The 16,876-nt window shown below is 42.8% G+C and overlaps 1 protein-coding gene across 2 annotated transcripts in view; it reads left to right on the forward strand.

Annotated features, from left to right (window-relative positions):
* The window catches only part of IGFBP3 (insulin like growth factor binding protein 3), a 72,128-nt gene that overhangs the window by 23,355 nt on the left and 31,897 nt on the right, over positions 1 to 16,876 (forward strand). For both annotated transcript variants that reach the window (XM_075828544.1, XM_075828543.1), the window contains exon 3: positions 5,188 to 5,405. In XM_075828544.1, coding sequence (XP_075684659.1) covers positions 5,188 to 5,405 — 218 coding nt within the window. The remainder of the gene's footprint in view (positions 1 to 5,187; positions 5,406 to 16,876) is intronic.

Genomic DNA, 16,876 nt, shown 5'->3' on the forward strand with positions numbered 1-16,876 from the left:
TACTTGGGTATGTCCTAACAACATGAAATATGGTAAGACAGCCCTGGGGTCCGTCAATAGACCCTGGGCTGTCTGCCCATATATGGTATGGCCCTCGATCACGTCACAGGAATTCCCTGTGACGCGATCCAGGGGCATCCCCCCTTCTCATTTTCTCCTGAATGCTGCAGTCAGCTGTGTTCGCAGCATTCAGGGGAATAACGGCGGAGATGAGAGGTTTCTCTGATCTCCGCCGTTACAGAGTGGGGCTGCGGCTGTGTAATACAGCCATTGCCCCGCTCCTGACAGGAAGTGCGCGCGCAGTCAGCATGAGGAGGTGCGGCCGGCGCTGCACTAATGAGCGGCAGTTCAGGCACTGAGGATAGAACATGGGGGTGTTTTGTAGTGCGCCTGCCATGTTCTGTCTCCAGTGCCGCCGCTCATTAGTGCAGCGATGGCCGCATCGCATCATCCTGACCCTGCAAACTTATCATGACTCAAGAGCGGGGCTGTGGCTGAATTACACATGTATTACACAGCCGCAGCCGCGCTCCCATACATTCATGTATTACTATACTGAGCTGTGCAGCTGCGCAGCTCAGTATCGAAATACAGGAAATAGCGGTATCGAACCGTTTAGGGATGCACAGTATCGAAACAGTATCGAAGTTTCGATGCACCGTGCATCCCTATCATAGGCTGTAGTTCCTTTAGTGGTGTCTGCTATTTTCATGTTTGCTATGCTTGTAAGTCGCTAAGAAAATTAGTAACAGAAGGACATGGTTTGCCAGCAAGGTCATCCCAGGATAGATTCTGTTCCTATCGCATGACATTCACAGCAGATCCCGTGTCCATTTTGACAGCAAAGTACACCCCAATGTAAATGATGTGTAAACATATTCATGGTGCAGTTATCCAAAAGTACTTAATTTTGACTTTATGATCCTTGAGATCTTTTTAGCTAGAGCTGTGTGGTGTTTGCATCCCATTAGATCATTCGCAATACCAGCAGATTCTTTGAGCGTAATCTTCACTGAGTAGAAACAAGAGTGATTGCAACACTCCATATGTATTTAAAGTAGTTCGAGCACTTCTTAGTCTTTCCAATGTTGATCGGACATAGTCGAGTCACATTAATGACAACCGGCTAATATCCAAAGTAACCGCCGTGTGCAGCACTGACAGCTGCTAGACTGGCTAGGAGTGACTTAATAAGGTGCTTGTAGGTTGTCTCCGGTATCTGAAAGCCATGCTCACTGCAATGCATCCCATATCTGCTGGAGGGTGATCTATAGAGCTAATAAGACGATCGAGGTCCGGTGATTAGGGGCCCAGCGAAGAACTTGGAAGTCTTGGTCATGCTCTTCCAATCACTGTCGGACATTTTCAGCTGTGTGACATGTCGCATGGTATTGCTGGAAGATTCCATCTGCCCCAGGGAAGACAAACCGCATGTATGGGTGGACATGATCTGCAATGATGGCTTCATACCCAAATCGATTCAGAGTGCCTTCCACATGGATGCATGGGCCCAGAGCATGCCATGAGAAAATTCCCCAGACAATAATGCTGCCACCACCAACTTGTGTCCTTCCAGCAATGGTTGCCGTGGTACGCTGTTTCTTGCCTGACACGCCAACGTCCATCTGTTCGATGAAGCAGAAAATAGGACTCCTTGGAGAAGGCAACCATTTGCCAATCTGGTCCAATTCTGATACTGCCATGCAAATTGAAGCCTTTTTTTCCAATGCACCTTTGTTAGCATAGGAGCAGTGACCATCTCTGCTTCGGAGCCCCGTACACAGTAGGGTTCGCTAAACAGTTTTAGACACTTGTCTGGTAGCCCCCTGGCTTATTTTCACTGTGAGCTTCTCCACTGTAGCGCGTCGTTCGGACCCTCGCACACCTTCATAGCCAACATTCACCCCTCATCAATGCTACATGGTGCTCAGTAGTCTCCATGTCTGTTATTCCCAATGGTGCCATTTATCCACTTGTGATACACTTTCACCACAGCAGCACGCGAACAGTTCACAAACTGTGCTGTTTGAGAAATACTGCCACCCTTGGCCTGAAAGCCAATAATCCTCGCTCTTTGCAACTCTGAGCCCATATCACTCTTTGTTATTGCCATGGGTAAGAGGCGATTTATCAGACAGCCTATCGCACACCTTATAGACCCACCAAGTCCACCCACGACACATCGCTCACTTCATGGGCTACGTGCTGCCGACGTCAAAAGTAGGAGGTGGTCATAATGTGACAACTGTATTTTGTATAGGCCATTTCTGTCTATTTTAGAAACTATATATACTAGTCCTTCATTAAATAGAATTAACTTTTTGATATTCTATTTCAATAATTCAATTAAAAAAGTGAAACTGCTATATTTATATAGGTTCATTACACACAGAATGATCTAGTTCCAGCAATTTTTTTTTTCTTTTTAATGTTGACAATTATGGCTGGCCGTTAATGAAAACCCAAAATTTAGTCTTTCAGAAAATTAGAATATTGGGTAAAAGTTGAAGATTGTAGACTCATGGTGTCATACTCTAGTTAGCTAATCAACACAACACCTGCAAAGGTTTCCTAAGCCTTTAAATGGCCCAACAGTCTGGTTGTGGGCTACACAATCGTGGGTAAGCCACAAAACAACATTGCTAAAGAAGCCGGCTGTTCACGGAGTGCTGTATCCAAGCATATTAATGGAGAGTGGAAAGTGGTCGAAAAAGGTGCACAAGCAACACCTTGAAAGGTTTGTCACGAAAAGGCCATTCAAGAATCTGGGTGAGATTCACAAGGAGTGGACTGCAGCTTGAGTCAGTGCTTCAAGAGCCACCACACACAGCTTGTATCCAGGACATGGGCTACAACTGTCGCATTCCTTGAGACCATGTCAGAAGCGTCTTACTTGGGCTAAGGAGAAAAAGGACTGGTCTGTTGCTCAGTGGTCCAAAGTCCTGTCTTCTGTTGAAAGTAAATTTTGCATTTCATTTTGAAAACGAGGTCCCAGAAACTCGTTTGACCTAAACCTCATAGAGAATCTATGGGGTATCGTCAAGAGGAAGATGAAACTCCAGACCCAACAATGCAGATGAGCTGAAAGCCGCTATCAAAGCCACCTGGGCTTCCATAACACCTCAGCAGTGCCACAGGCTGGTCGCCTCCATGCCACGCCGCATTGATGCAGTAATTCATGCAATAGGAGCCCCAACCAATTATGGAGTGCATATACTCTACATACTTTTCAGGAGTTTTCATTAACTGTTAGGCCTCATGCACATGACTGTAGCCATGTGCACTGCTGTAATTTTTGGGTCACCCACCTACAAATCGCGGGCCGTGCACATGGCCGCACTATTTCCTCTGAGCCTGGACCGCAGAACACAGCCGTAATAAGACCTGTCCGTGCTCCTGGGCCATGCACGGACCGTGGAAACCACTGTCGTGTGCATGGCCCCATACGAGTAAATGGGGACGCAATTCTCCTGTGGATTTTTGGGGGAATTGCGGCCGCAGAAGCATGTTCGTGTGCATGGGGCCTTAGCCATAATCCTCAACATTAAAAGAAATAAAAAATGCTTGAAATGGTTCATTCTGTGTGTAATGTATCTATATAATGAGTTTCACTTATTGAATTACTGTAACTTTTTGATATAGTCTAGTACAGTAATGAAGAACAGTTTGAACAAGGGAGGGAGAGTACCTGGGTGGTGGGGTTTACATTTTAGAATTTGGTTTCCCCACTATACCTAGAAGGCACAAAAAAAACTTGTAGACCATGAGGCAATCTTCCTGACCTTATGTGGCAATCATACTGGACAAGAACGCATTACATAAACCTAAGCCTATCTTAAAGCATTTCTGCTAAAATTATATCCTGAGTAAGGCTCTGTTCACATTTGCGTTGTGGCTTCAGCTTTTTATAAAGGTCACAATGTTGTGAATTATCCGTTGCACGACTGACAACAGCAGCGCAGCAAACCGAACCCTATGTTTTTGACGAGTTTTGCGGCGCGGTTTCCGCATCAAAAAACGTATTAAACACTGTGTGAACATAGCCTTATGTGATGTGTTTTTTGTTATGTTTTTCCCCCATCCTAAATGACAATCTGCAATGGGGGCTTGCTGTAGCAGATTGGAACAGAGCCTAAGACTGGGGCTAGTGAGCGATTTAAATCTCTGTCCATAGGTATTCGTTAGGCTAGAGCGAACAATCTCACTACAAAAAATTGCTGTGATATATCGCTGCTCCTAGGAATGCATTGAGTAGCTTGGAAATCTCTTAATAGCTCGCTCAAAAGACTTGCTGACGCTTTTTATTTATTTATTTTCTACTAAACAAAGACTTACATCTGCTGGTTTTTAAAGTTGTGGACTTAAAGCAGCTTGTGTGAATATATGTATTGTCTGGAAAGATTTAAGAGCTTTTTAAGCTGCTTAATGCATTCCTATGGACAGCGAATTTATTGCTCACTACAGTCTAGGTCTAGCCCCAACCTTAGACTATTCGATGGCTTAACAGCTCTTACAGCAAAGAATATTTTTCCTCAAGATTTTTTTATATTTTGGTTTTTTTCCTCAACCTGAGCGGCGTACATACTTGTCTTTTGAGCTTACCAGATAATTGTAACATTGTTGCACAATAATTTTTTTTATCAATATTTAGCATTTACTGCCCTTGTATGCCAACTGATTACATTTTGTGTGTGAGTTGAGGCTTGTTCACATGTGTTCCATCGTTCTGCTCAGTTATAAGAGCAGAAAAACAAGAATACTGGAAGCTCTGGATCTGTTGCATGACGGAAACCAACGGTTGGACACTGACTTTAATGGGCTTTGTTGGGTCTGTCACGGTTTGTCATTTTGCCAGACATATATACGCAGCATGTTGCTCATGTTGAATCTATGACTGAGCCTCTAATGTAGATGTGAACTGCTGCTTACACAATAACTTGGTGCCTCTTAATATTTCTAATCTGTGTTCAGAATAGAGGATAGTAAATTGATATTCTGCTGGCAAGTGTCCATTCTCTATGCACTATTGAAATTCTTGGGTCCAAGGTAGGTCTACACTTAAGAATAACCAACTGTTTTACTGTATTTATTTGCTTTGCATATTTGGGTTTTCATGTTCTGTCAAAATGTAATATTGCAAACATGAAATATGACACCATTAAGCATGTATACTTGTTATATTGATAGGAAATTACAGCAAATCAGATGAGGACATGCTTCCTGACACCAGGGACACTCAAGCACCATCTCACTCACAGAGAATTTTGTATAGTAATCCTCAGACCAAAATAGAAATCATCCGGAAGGAACAAGCCAGAAATACTCAACGATATAAAGTAAACTATGATCCACAAAGCACTGACACCTTAAATTACTTTTCAGAATCCAAGCAGGATATGGAACATGTAAGTGTGATTTTTATTTTGTGTTGTTCTGACTTTGGAACAGGACAATAGAGAACAATATGCCCTCCATGTGCGCAAAATGCAAAAACTTATCATTAATAAGCTTTCTACTGATAAAATGTATTGACACCGACATATACAACTGTATGCATGACCACTGCTGTAAAAAAAGTAGACTACAGAGACTTTTCGGTTTATGAATGTAGTAACAAAGCATTAAAGAGAACCTTTCACCTAGATCTTACCGCCTCCCTCAAACCAAGTATATGGTCCTAAATTGTTTAAAAAAAGCAAGTAGCCCTTGTACCTCTACAATATGCCCCTAAGGGTATGTGCACACGATAACTGGCTTTTACGTCTGAAATTACAGACTGTTTTCAGGAGAAAACCGCTCCGTCGTTTCAGACTTAAATGCTCCTCGCATTTTGCGAGGCGTCATTGACGCCCGTAATCTTGAGCTGTTCATTGAATTCAATGAAAAACTGCTCAAATTACGTTTCAAAGAAGTGTCCTGCACTTCTTTGACGAGGCAGTCATTTTTACGTGTCGTCGTTTGACAGCTGTCAAACGACGACGCGTAAATGACAGGTCGTCGGCACAGTACGTTAGCAAACCCATTCAAATGAATGGGCAGATGTTTGCCGACGTATTGGAGCCGTATTTTCAGACGTAAAACGAGGCATAATGCGCCTCGTTTACATCTGAAAATAGGTCGTGTGAACCCAGCCCAAAGTTTCCCCACATTGTTTGGTAATCAGGATAGATGAATCTGGTGGCTGTTTTCTCTAGAGTAGTCCAGCGTTCTACGATTCCCAGTTAACCGCAACTCCTTGAATGATTCACAGCCGGCCCCCTAATCTCTAACACAATCCTGTACATTCCCACTCCATTCATCATGCAGTCCCCTGGAACATCACGGTTGTACTGCGTATGTGGTGTCTCCTGACGTTGAATCCCATCTACCGCTAGGAACTATTAGACCACTGCCTGTCTCGACCTGAAAGTTTTTCAATACTGAAATGAACCAAGCTATTGTATATTATACATAATCACATCCTCTGCAAGAGTAACTTCTCTGGAACCAGGGATGGTACGTCCTCTATTGAATGTGGCTCCTGTAACGCGAATGCACAGGTGCTATTCTCAACTTTCAGGATGGAGGCAGTGTTAGATCATGGAGAGAGAGTTCTTGATGAAGAATTCAGTTACATAGCAGACTCTGAAACGTCACTGGTGGATTACATCGGTAAATAAGCGATTTGACAAATTTAAATCGCTGACTTAGTATTTAGGTTAAAGGGAATGTGTCGCTAGAGACTTTTTTTTTTTTTTTTTAGTTAAACAGTGTATAAATGATTAAACATTGTTATAATTTTTTTTAATTTTTTTCACTAGTCAGGAAATATTGTAAATTAGAATCTAATTTATAACATTTCCCAGTGCTGGTCAGTAGATGGAGCAATTCCCAAAATTGCAGCATTGGCATGTGGTAAAGCAACCACATTGCTTTATGCTGCAAAATTTGAGAAAACACACTCGCTCTAGTGAGCTCACAGAATCCCCCCTCCCTTATCCTGGCTAGTGCCAGGAGAAAGGAGGGGATTGAACGGTCAAACCTCCTACACTGTGTCGCCATTTTATTGAGCTAATACACAGTGTAGTAGGTTTACATACAGTAGTAAACACACAGTAAAACACGTACATACACAGAAATAACTTACCTGCTCCTGCCGCCGCCGCTCCCTCCGGTCCGTCTGCTCCCTCCGCTCCAAGTTCTTGCATTAGAACACAAGACCGGAAGCCGCAACCGGAAGTAGTAATCTTACTGTCCGGCCGCAGCTTCCGGTCCACAAGAAAATAGCGCCGGACGTCGCTCGGCCGAAGACCTTCCATTTGGACTGTGGGAGCAGCGCATGCGCCGTTCCCACACAGACGGCGTACAGCATAGTGAATGGAACGGGTCCCATTCGCATTCTCTATGGGGCTGTATGTGCCGCATTCCATGTCTGTATGTGTCGTTAATCAACAATAGACAAGAAAAAGTCACACACAAATAAATAAAACATTTTTTAATAAAACACCAAGAGCAAATTGATATAAAAAAAAAATTTCCGCGACACCCGTCCTTTAACTACTACGTGAAGGTGTTATCGTTTGATAGGGTTGAATTCTGGTGACAAGTTCCCTTTAAAGAGGCTTTGTCACCAGTTCATAAGTGCCTAAAAGTTGGTAAAAAGTGAAAAAAATGCCCAGTTGGTCACTAAGAAACTAATTAGCCTAAATCTAAAATGTTTCATAACTTGCTAAAAAATTGTTTTTCAAAATAAAAACCACTTATCTACATTACAGCGCTGATCACATTAGGTAGGAGATAGGGCACTTATAAACTGGTGATAGAGCCTTTTAAGTTCAATGTATAAATAGTATATGGTAAGCTCCCTCTAGTTGCAATGACAGGCGACCAGAATGTACGTTGTTAATGGAGGATTTAGAGCTCTATCAGAAATGTTGCTCCGACCCCCTATGAAGATATTAACCCCTTTCCCACCACAGCTATTTTGGCTTTTTTTTCCTCCCCGCATTTCAAAAGCCATAACTTTAATAAAAATTTATGAGGGCTTTATTCTTGCCGGACGAGTTGTAGTTTTCCGTGGCAGCATTTATTTTACCATATAATGTACTAGGAAACTGGGTGGAATGGGAAAAAACAGGAATTCCTCCATTATTTTTTTTTTTTGCACTTCAGTTTTAAAGTGTTCACTGCAATTACAACTAAATCTTCACTTTATTCTGCGGGAACGATATGATTGTGATGGCAAACAAATAAAAAAAAAAATATATATATATATATGAGAGAGAGATTATACACACTACTTATTACAAGGCAAAAACTAATTGTAATTAATAGTTTGTCGCCACATTCTAAAAGCCATCTTTTTTTTTTTGCGCAACAAGCATTAGTTCTAAATGGTACCAATAATGGCGGGTTAAATTTGTTAGTTCAGACGTTTGCGTACGCAACAATACCAATTGTGTTTTTGTGGGGTTTCTTTTTAAACTTCTGCTGCGTTGTAGCTTTAAAAGTGATTCCCGACCATGAATTACGGAAACTGCTGAGCTACGCTGTGTCCGTAAATCCCATAGAGAATTGCAGTTACGGAAGCAGCGTATCATGCGGTTTCCATAACTACCATTTCAGTTCTATGGGACTTACGGAAACCGCATAGCTCAGTGAGCTACGCTGTTTCCGGAATTCATGGTGGGGAATCCAACTTTTCAACTACAACATAGAACGGGTTTAGGGGGCCTGTTCTGGAGATAAGTGCGGGTCCCCTTTAAGCACGGTCACAGGCAGGGCTTAAAGGGGTTTTCCCACGAGGGATATTTATGAGCTATCCGCAGGATGTGTCCGATGCGGGTCCCATTTCTGGGACTTGCACCTAACTCTACAACGGGGCCCCCTAAACCCTGTTCTACCTTCTGCTCTCTCGGCCACTTCCTAATCCTATGGTCGGGTGTTACGAAAACCAGGTCGTGCACTGTCAAAAGAGGGTTGACCCCCTCCCCCCTCTAATGCCTTAGATTCTGCGGTCAATAGCTACCACAAAATCTAAGGGGTTAAGCTAGCTCGTTACAGTGACGTGTCGGCTGTAACATGCTGGGATGCAGACTCAACCTTTAATGCCTAATACACACGAGCGTGTTCAGTCCATGATCTACGGACCGCAAGTCTGCCGCATTTCCTGGGCCAAACGCCGTTCAGGGTGCCGAGCTCCTAGTATCATAGTTATGTATGACGCTTTGTCCCTGCCTCCCCGCGGGACTACCACCTCGTTCTGAAAACATTACAGTATGGGACCGTTTTTCCGCAGCAAGGCGGTGACTCTTGGCATCGTACATAACTATGATGCTAGTAGCTTTCCTCCCTGAACGGTGTTCGGTCCGGGAAATACTGCATGCAGACCGTACATCATGGACTGAACACTTGTGTGAATTAGACCTGAGCCTGCTCCATACTCCCCACCCCCTACCCAGCATTGATGTAAGTAAACATCATACATCAGGAAGGGGTTAGTAATTTTCTGCTGTACCAAAAATAAATCTGGTCTTTGATTAATTCTTGTTAGAAAAGACAACTATTTATAAATTGATAAATATGTAATGTCTAGAAACAACATAACTAAGCAGACCAGGGTAACTTCTAAAGTTTCTTCTGAGAAGGTCAATCTCGTGACATGTTGTACTTAGGGAAAAAATTTGGTCGCTAAATTCAATATTTGTAAAAAACAGATTTAGAGAAAATTAGCAAAAATTTGCATTTTTCTAAATTTAAATGTATCTACTTGTAAAACAGATAGTAATACCACACAAAATACTTACTAGTTTATATTTCCCATATGTCTACTTTGTTTGCATCGTTTTTTGAACATTCTTTTATTTTTCTAGGACATTACAAGGCTTAGAACTTTAGCAGCAATTTCTAATTTTTTCAAGAAAAGTTCAAGCCTATTTTTTGAGGGTTCAGTTCTGAAGTGGCTTTGAGGGCCCTATAAGAAAGTCCCCATAAATCACCCCATTTTGAAAACTGCACCCCTCAAAGTATTCAAAACAGCATTCAGAAAGTGTTTTAACCCTTTAGGTGTTTCACAGGAATTAAAGCAAAGTAGAGGTGAAATTTACAAATGTAATTTTTATTTATTTTTTTCCCGAAAATTTATTTGTAATTTTTCTGTACCACAGAAGGTTTTACCCAAGAAATGCAACTCCATATTTATTGCCCAGATTCTGCAGTTTTTAGAAATATCCCACATGTGGTCCTAGTACGGTAATGGACTGAAACACAGCCCTCAGAAGCAAAGGAGCACCTAGTGGATTTTGGGGCCTCTTTTTTTTTTTTTTTTTTTTTTTTTTAAGAATATATTTTAGGCACCATGTCAGGTTTGAAGAGGTCTTGTACCATAACCGTAAAGACCCCCCAAAAGTGACCCCATTTTGGAAACTATACCCCTCAAGGAATTTATCTATGGGTATAGTTAGCATTTTGAACCCACAGTTTTTTTGCTAAATTTATTTGAATTAGTATGTGAAGATGAAAATCTACTTTTTTTTTTTTTTGTGAAAAAAACTTAGACCTTTTTAATTTTTACAAGGAATAAAGTAGAAAAAACCCCCCAACATATGTAAAGCAATTTCTTCCGATTATAGCAATACCCCATATGTGGTAATAAACTGCTGTTTGGACCCACAGCAGGCCTCAGAAGAGAAGGAGCACCATTTGGATTTCTGATTTTGCTGGAACAGTTTTCAGTGCCGTGTCGCGTTTGCAATGCACTGGAGGGATGAAAACCGTGGAAACCCCCCAATAATGACCCCATTTTGGAAACTACCCCTACAAAAATTCCTTGAGGGGTGTAAAGTTAGCATTTTGACCCCACAGTTCATTGGAATTAGTCTGTGTAAAGGTAAAAATCTACTTTTTTTCTGTAAGAACTTAGACATTTTTAATTTTTACAAGGAATAAAGGAGAAAGCACCCCAGCATTTTTAAAGCAATTTCTCCATATGTGGTAGTAAACTGCTGTTTGGACCCACACCGGGGCTTAGAAGGGAAGGAGCGCTATTTGGCTTTTGGAGCTCAAATTTAGCTGGAATAGTTTTTGGGTGTCATGTTGAATTTGCAAAGCCACTGAGAGACTGAAACAGTGGAAGCCCCCCAAAAGTAACCCCATTTGAGAAACTACACCACTTAAGGAATCTATCTAGGGGTATAGTGAGCATTTAGGCCCCACACGTCTTTTGCAGAATTTATTAGAATTAGGCCGTGAAAATTAATATCAACTTTATTTCCACTAAAATGTTTAATTTTTTTCAATTTCACAAAGGATAAAAGGAGAAAATTCACCCCAACAGTTGTAAAGCAATTTCTCCCGAGTACGGCTATACCCCACATGTGGTCATAAATGTTTTTTCATTAGAAAGTAATTAACCCTTTGCTTTTTCTTCGTTTTTTCCTCCCCACTTTCCGAGAGCCACAACTTTTTTTTTTTTATTTTTTCCGTCAATACAGTGGTGTGAGGGCTTATTTTTTGCGAGACGGGCTGTAGTTTTTTATTGGTACAATTTTTTTTTGGTACATAAGACTTTTTGAGCACTTTTTAATACATTTTTTGTTAGAGCGAAGGTGACCAAAAAACAGATTTTTCCGTTTACAATTTATTTCCAGTACATCCCTCATGACAGCACTACAGGAGGTTGCCCTCTTGACCTCTGTAGGGACAGGAAGACAGAGGTTAAAAGGCCCCTCCCACCACCCACCTGCCAGTGTTCTTCCTGTCCCCACAAGGGTCAGGAGCAGAGAGCGTCGCTCCTGTATTAAGTGCAGGAAAGAAACTCGGGCAGGGGGCAAGATCGGGGGGTCCGTGCACTCCCCCTTCTCTTCCCCCTAAAGCCCAGGCTAACACCCCTCAAACGACGGGTCCCTTAGCTCCCTCCCTGAGACACCTACCGGAGGAATCCTAGGCAGGGTTCTGGTAGTGTGTGGGGGCTGGGGTTTCCCAAGCAGGCTTCGGCCAGGCCGCGGACCAGGCGGGGACCGGCAGCTCCATAGGCATGGACGCACCGGCAGGGATCCTCGCTGCACCGCATAGCAAGCCTCAGTCGCCGGCTATGGCGGCTGCAATCCAGGTACACGCTGGACGAATAGCCGACCGGAAATGACGTCGCACTACTTCCGGTCCGCGGCCATCTTGGAAGGCGGGAAATTCAAAATGCCCGCATTTAAAGGGACACGCACAGGTATGTAGTTAGAGCTGATAACTCTAACTTGGATTAATTTTGTGTGGATTGCATTGCCTGTTACCTGTCGCGGTATGGAACTTCCTCGTCCTGATGGAACTCCAGATATGTCCCAGGGTCACGTGAGTCTCACCCTTGGGGAAGGGTATGACCCCTTATGTATGTACACCATACTTTACCTACCTTCTGTTTTCTCTAGGAAATAGATTCCTCTCAGAGACAAACTGATAAAAAGGTTAAAATGTGTGACTTGTGCAAAAAAATTGCCAGAGTCCCATAGAAAACAATTGTGTCAGGATTGTATTGCAAAAACACTAAAGGAGGAACAACCAACGTTTATGTCCGAGCTTAGGACTATGATTCGTGAAGTGGGTCAGACAGTAGCCCCCCTCGCCCCTCCGCAAGAAACTCCCTCACACTCCCGGGCAAAAAGACCGCGGATTGAAGTGGATCAAAAATATTGGCCTCCTTCTCAGGGGTCGGACTCTGAGCAGGAGTGCTATTACCTATCGGAGGATAAGTTAGAAGAAAGAGAGGAACTCTTGCCTTCAACTTCTTCCACTCAAGAGAAAAAAAATTTCTTCTCTTCCGAGATGTCGGATACCTTAATTCAAGCAATACGGGAAACTATGGATATTCCCGAAGAAGACCAACCACATACCATCCAGGATGAGATGTTTGGAGGTCTAACGGAAAAGAAAACAAGGGTTTTTCCGGTAAACGAAAATCTTAAAAGAATGGTGACAACTGAGTGGGAAGATTCAGAAAAAAGGCTCTTCATTTCAAGAGATTTTAAAAACAGACTTCTCTTTGATCCAGAGGACACTAAGCCTTGGGATGAGATCCCAAAAGTAGATGTCCCAGTAGCCAGGGTTGCTAAAAAAAACGCAATCCCATTTGAAGATTCCTCTCCGTTGAGGGACGCCATGGACCGAAAGGCAGACGGACTACTGAAAAGAGCGTGGGAATCTTCCTCTGCCTTGATCTCAACTAATATCGCGGCCACATCAGTAGCAAGAGCAATGTTTATATGGCTAAACCAACTAGAGACCCATTTGATGATGAAGACATCACGACAAGATCTATTAGAATCTCTACCCTTACTAAAGATGGCAACCGGATTCTTGGTAGACGCTTCAGCGGAATCTATTAGATTTGCTGCCAGGAATGGGGCTCTCTCAAATGCGGCTAGAAGAGCATTATGGCTCAAAATGTGGTCAGGAGATAGGAAGTCCAAAAACAAGTTGTGTTCTATCCCATTTACAGGGTCTCTGATGTTCGGTCCTCTCCTTGATAACATGCTGGAGAGTGCAACAGATAGAAAAAAGGGGTTTCCTGAAGAGAAACCAAAAAAAAACCCTCAGTTTGGAAGATTTCGCCAACAGAGGGATCCTACCTCACAGAACTACAGCGGGAAAGGGAAGTCCGATCGCTGGAGTTACCCCAAAGGAAAAAGGGGTCGAGGATATCTCCTTAACCCAAATAATTCATTCCAGCCCTCAAAGCAATGACTCCAAGAGCGTGGGGGGGGGAGACTCCTACATTTTTATCCCAAATGGTCGAGAATAACCCAGAACCCCTGGGTTCTAAAGATAATAGAAGAAGGATACAAAATAGAATTTTCCTCCATTCCTCCAGAGAAATTCCTAATAACCCAGTACCAAGCAAAAGATCTTCATCAGATCCTTATCCAGGACGTCGAGAAACTACTCAGATTGAGAGACATTTCTCCAGTTCCCCACAACGAAATATGCAAAGGCCACTATTCAAAAATCTTCTTGGTCAAAAAACCAAACGGTTCCTACAGGACAATAATCAACCTGAAGGTCCTAAACAAATGGGTGAATTATCGGAAATTCAAGATGGAGTCTATCAGATCGACTATTCCTCTAATAAGGGAAGAGGCATCAATGTGTACGATCGATTTTAAAGGATGCGTATTATCACGTTCCTATCCACCCCGCGTATCAGAGATTCCTCAGATTCGCAATTCAGGACGGTCCTTCCATTCTCCACTTCCAGTTTGTCTGCCTCCCCTTCGGCCTTTCCTCCGCCCCCAGAATTTTTACAAAAATTATGGCAGAGATCATGGCATTCATAAGAAATCAAGGTATAGTAATTATCCCATATCTAGACGACTTCTTGTTGACCGCAGATACTCCGGCTATCTTAGTCAGTCATCGGTCACAGGTTCTTTCCCTCCTACAAGAATTGGGATGGATAATCAACTTTCAGAAGTCGAGTCTTCCTCCCCAGAAACAGAAGGTCTTCTTAGGAGTACTACTGGACTCCTCCCGTCAGCATTCCTTCCTCCCAAGAGAGAAACAAATACTCCTACTGGCAGAAGTAAGAAAATTTTGGGGGAAAGATGCCTGTTCCATAAGGGAATGTATGCGGATGTTGGGAATGATGACGTCTTGCATCCAATCTATTCCATGGAGCCAATTTCACTCCAGACCCTTATAGAATCTGATCTTGTCCCGGTGGGATCGAAAACAAAACTCCCTGAATTTAAAAATTCAAATTTCCGAGACTGAAGTCATCCCTCCTGTGGTGGCTCTGCACAAACAACATAGACAAGGGAGTCTCCTGGAGAACTTCTCCTTATGTAGTGATTACCACAGATGCCAGCAAACACGGCTGGGGGTCAGTAATCAAAGACCAACACTTTCAGGGCACATGGACTGTTCAAATGAAGATGATGTCCTCAAACTTCAAAGAACTAAGAGCCGTATGGGAGACACTTGTAAGAGCTTCACCCACCATAAAAGGGAAGCATATAAGAATTTTATCGGACAACACGACAGCAGTGTCCTTTCTTCGCCATCAAGGGGGAACAAGATACACTCTTCTTCAGGCCCTCTCTGCACAAATTTTCAGTTGGGCAGAAGAAAACGTCCAATCAGTCACGGCAGTCCACCTAAAAGGCTCAGAGAACCTATCAGCAGATTTCCTGAGTCGGTAAAAAGTAGACCCTGGAGAATGGTCCCTAAACAGGGAAGTCTTTCTGTCCCTAACCCGAAATTGGGGTTATCCACAAATAGACCTGTTTGCCACGAGGAAGAACACTCAAGTAGAGACATTCTTCTCGCTAAATCTCAGAGACAACCCATTGGGAGTAGATGCATTGTCCCAACCCTGGGACATGGATCTGGCCTATGCCTTTCCTCCGTTTCCTCTAATACCAATGGTATTAAGAAAATTCCAGGAAGGTTTGACAAAGCTCATCATTATTCTTCCCTATTGGCCAAAAAGAAGTTGGTTTCCAATCGTACAATACCTAGCGTTGGAAGACCCGATCATGCTCCCAGTCAGGGAGAATCTTCTCTCCCAGGGTCCCTTATTCTTCCAGGGAATAGAAACTCTGAAATTGTCAGCCTGGATCCTGAAAGGCAGATCTTGAGGAACCACGGTCTGTCAGACGAGGTAATTTCAACTATCTTATCAAGTCATAAAGAAGTTTCCTCTAAAATCTATCAAAAGATTTGGAAGAAATTCTGTTCCTGGCATGGAAACCCAGGACCAGACCCCCTTTTCTCCAAACATTGCAAAAATCCTAGATTTCTTACAAAAAAGGACTTGGCCCTAGTACCTTAAAAGTACAGATTTCAAACTTAGGTAATTTTTTTTAACACTCCTCTGGCTGAACATCGGTGGATCAGAAGATTCACCCAAGCGGTCTCTAAACTGAAACCTTCCCTAAAGAAATCCGTTCCTACCTGGGATTTGAATGTGGTGTTAACGACTCTTTGTGAGCTCCCCTTTGAGCCGCTCGACGAAATTAGTATGCATTTTTTTAACTCTAAAAGCTGCATTCTTAGTCGCTATTACTTCAGCAAGAAGGATTGGAGAAATCCAATCTCTGTCAGTCATAGAACCGTACCTAAAAGTACAAGAGGATAAGATCATTCTAAAGCTGGACCCTTCCTTTATTCCAAAGGTATCTACTGCTTTCCATAGAGAACAAGAAATAATTCTACCTTTTTATCCAGATCCAAAAAACCAACAAGTAGAAAAATTCCATTGCCTGGATGTCAGGCAAACAATTCTTCAGTATCTGGATAGAACATCCTCCTGGAGACAAGATAAAAATCTATTTGTCCTATTTGGGGGAAAGAAAGCCTCTCAAGCGAGATTGGTAAAAACCACCATACAAGAAGCCTACAAGTCCCAAGGACTATGTACCCCACAAGGCATCAGAGCCCATTCAACGAGGGCAGTTTCGGTATCCTGGGCAGAAAGAAGAGAAGCCTCTATGGACCAAATCTGCAGAGCTGCCACTTGGTCAAGCCATCATACGTTTTACAAACATTATAGGCTCGATGTTCTGTCCGATACGGATTTAAGTTTTGGACGGAAAGTCCTGCAATCCATAGTCCCGCCCTGAGCATTATAATCTGGTATTGCTCCTGTAGTGCTGTCATGAGGGATGTACTGGAAAATCGCAATTAGACCTACCGGTAATTGTATTTCCAGGAATCCATCATGACAGCACCATTACATCCCTCCCTGATTGAATTCTGATTCGTGCATTTAACATGTCAGTTATTATCCCTAGAAATAAAATAGGGTTGCATCCATCCTGGTGTAGTAATTGAAAAACACTGGCAAGTGGGTGGTGGGAGGGGCCTTTTAACCTCTCTGTCTTCCTGTCCCTACAGAGGTCAAGAGGGCAAC

This window comes from Rhinoderma darwinii, chromosome 5 (assembly GCF_050947455.1).
Source record: "Rhinoderma darwinii isolate aRhiDar2 chromosome 5, aRhiDar2.hap1, whole genome shotgun sequence".
Lineage (NCBI taxonomy): Eukaryota > Metazoa > Chordata > Amphibia > Anura > Rhinodermatidae > Rhinoderma > Rhinoderma darwinii.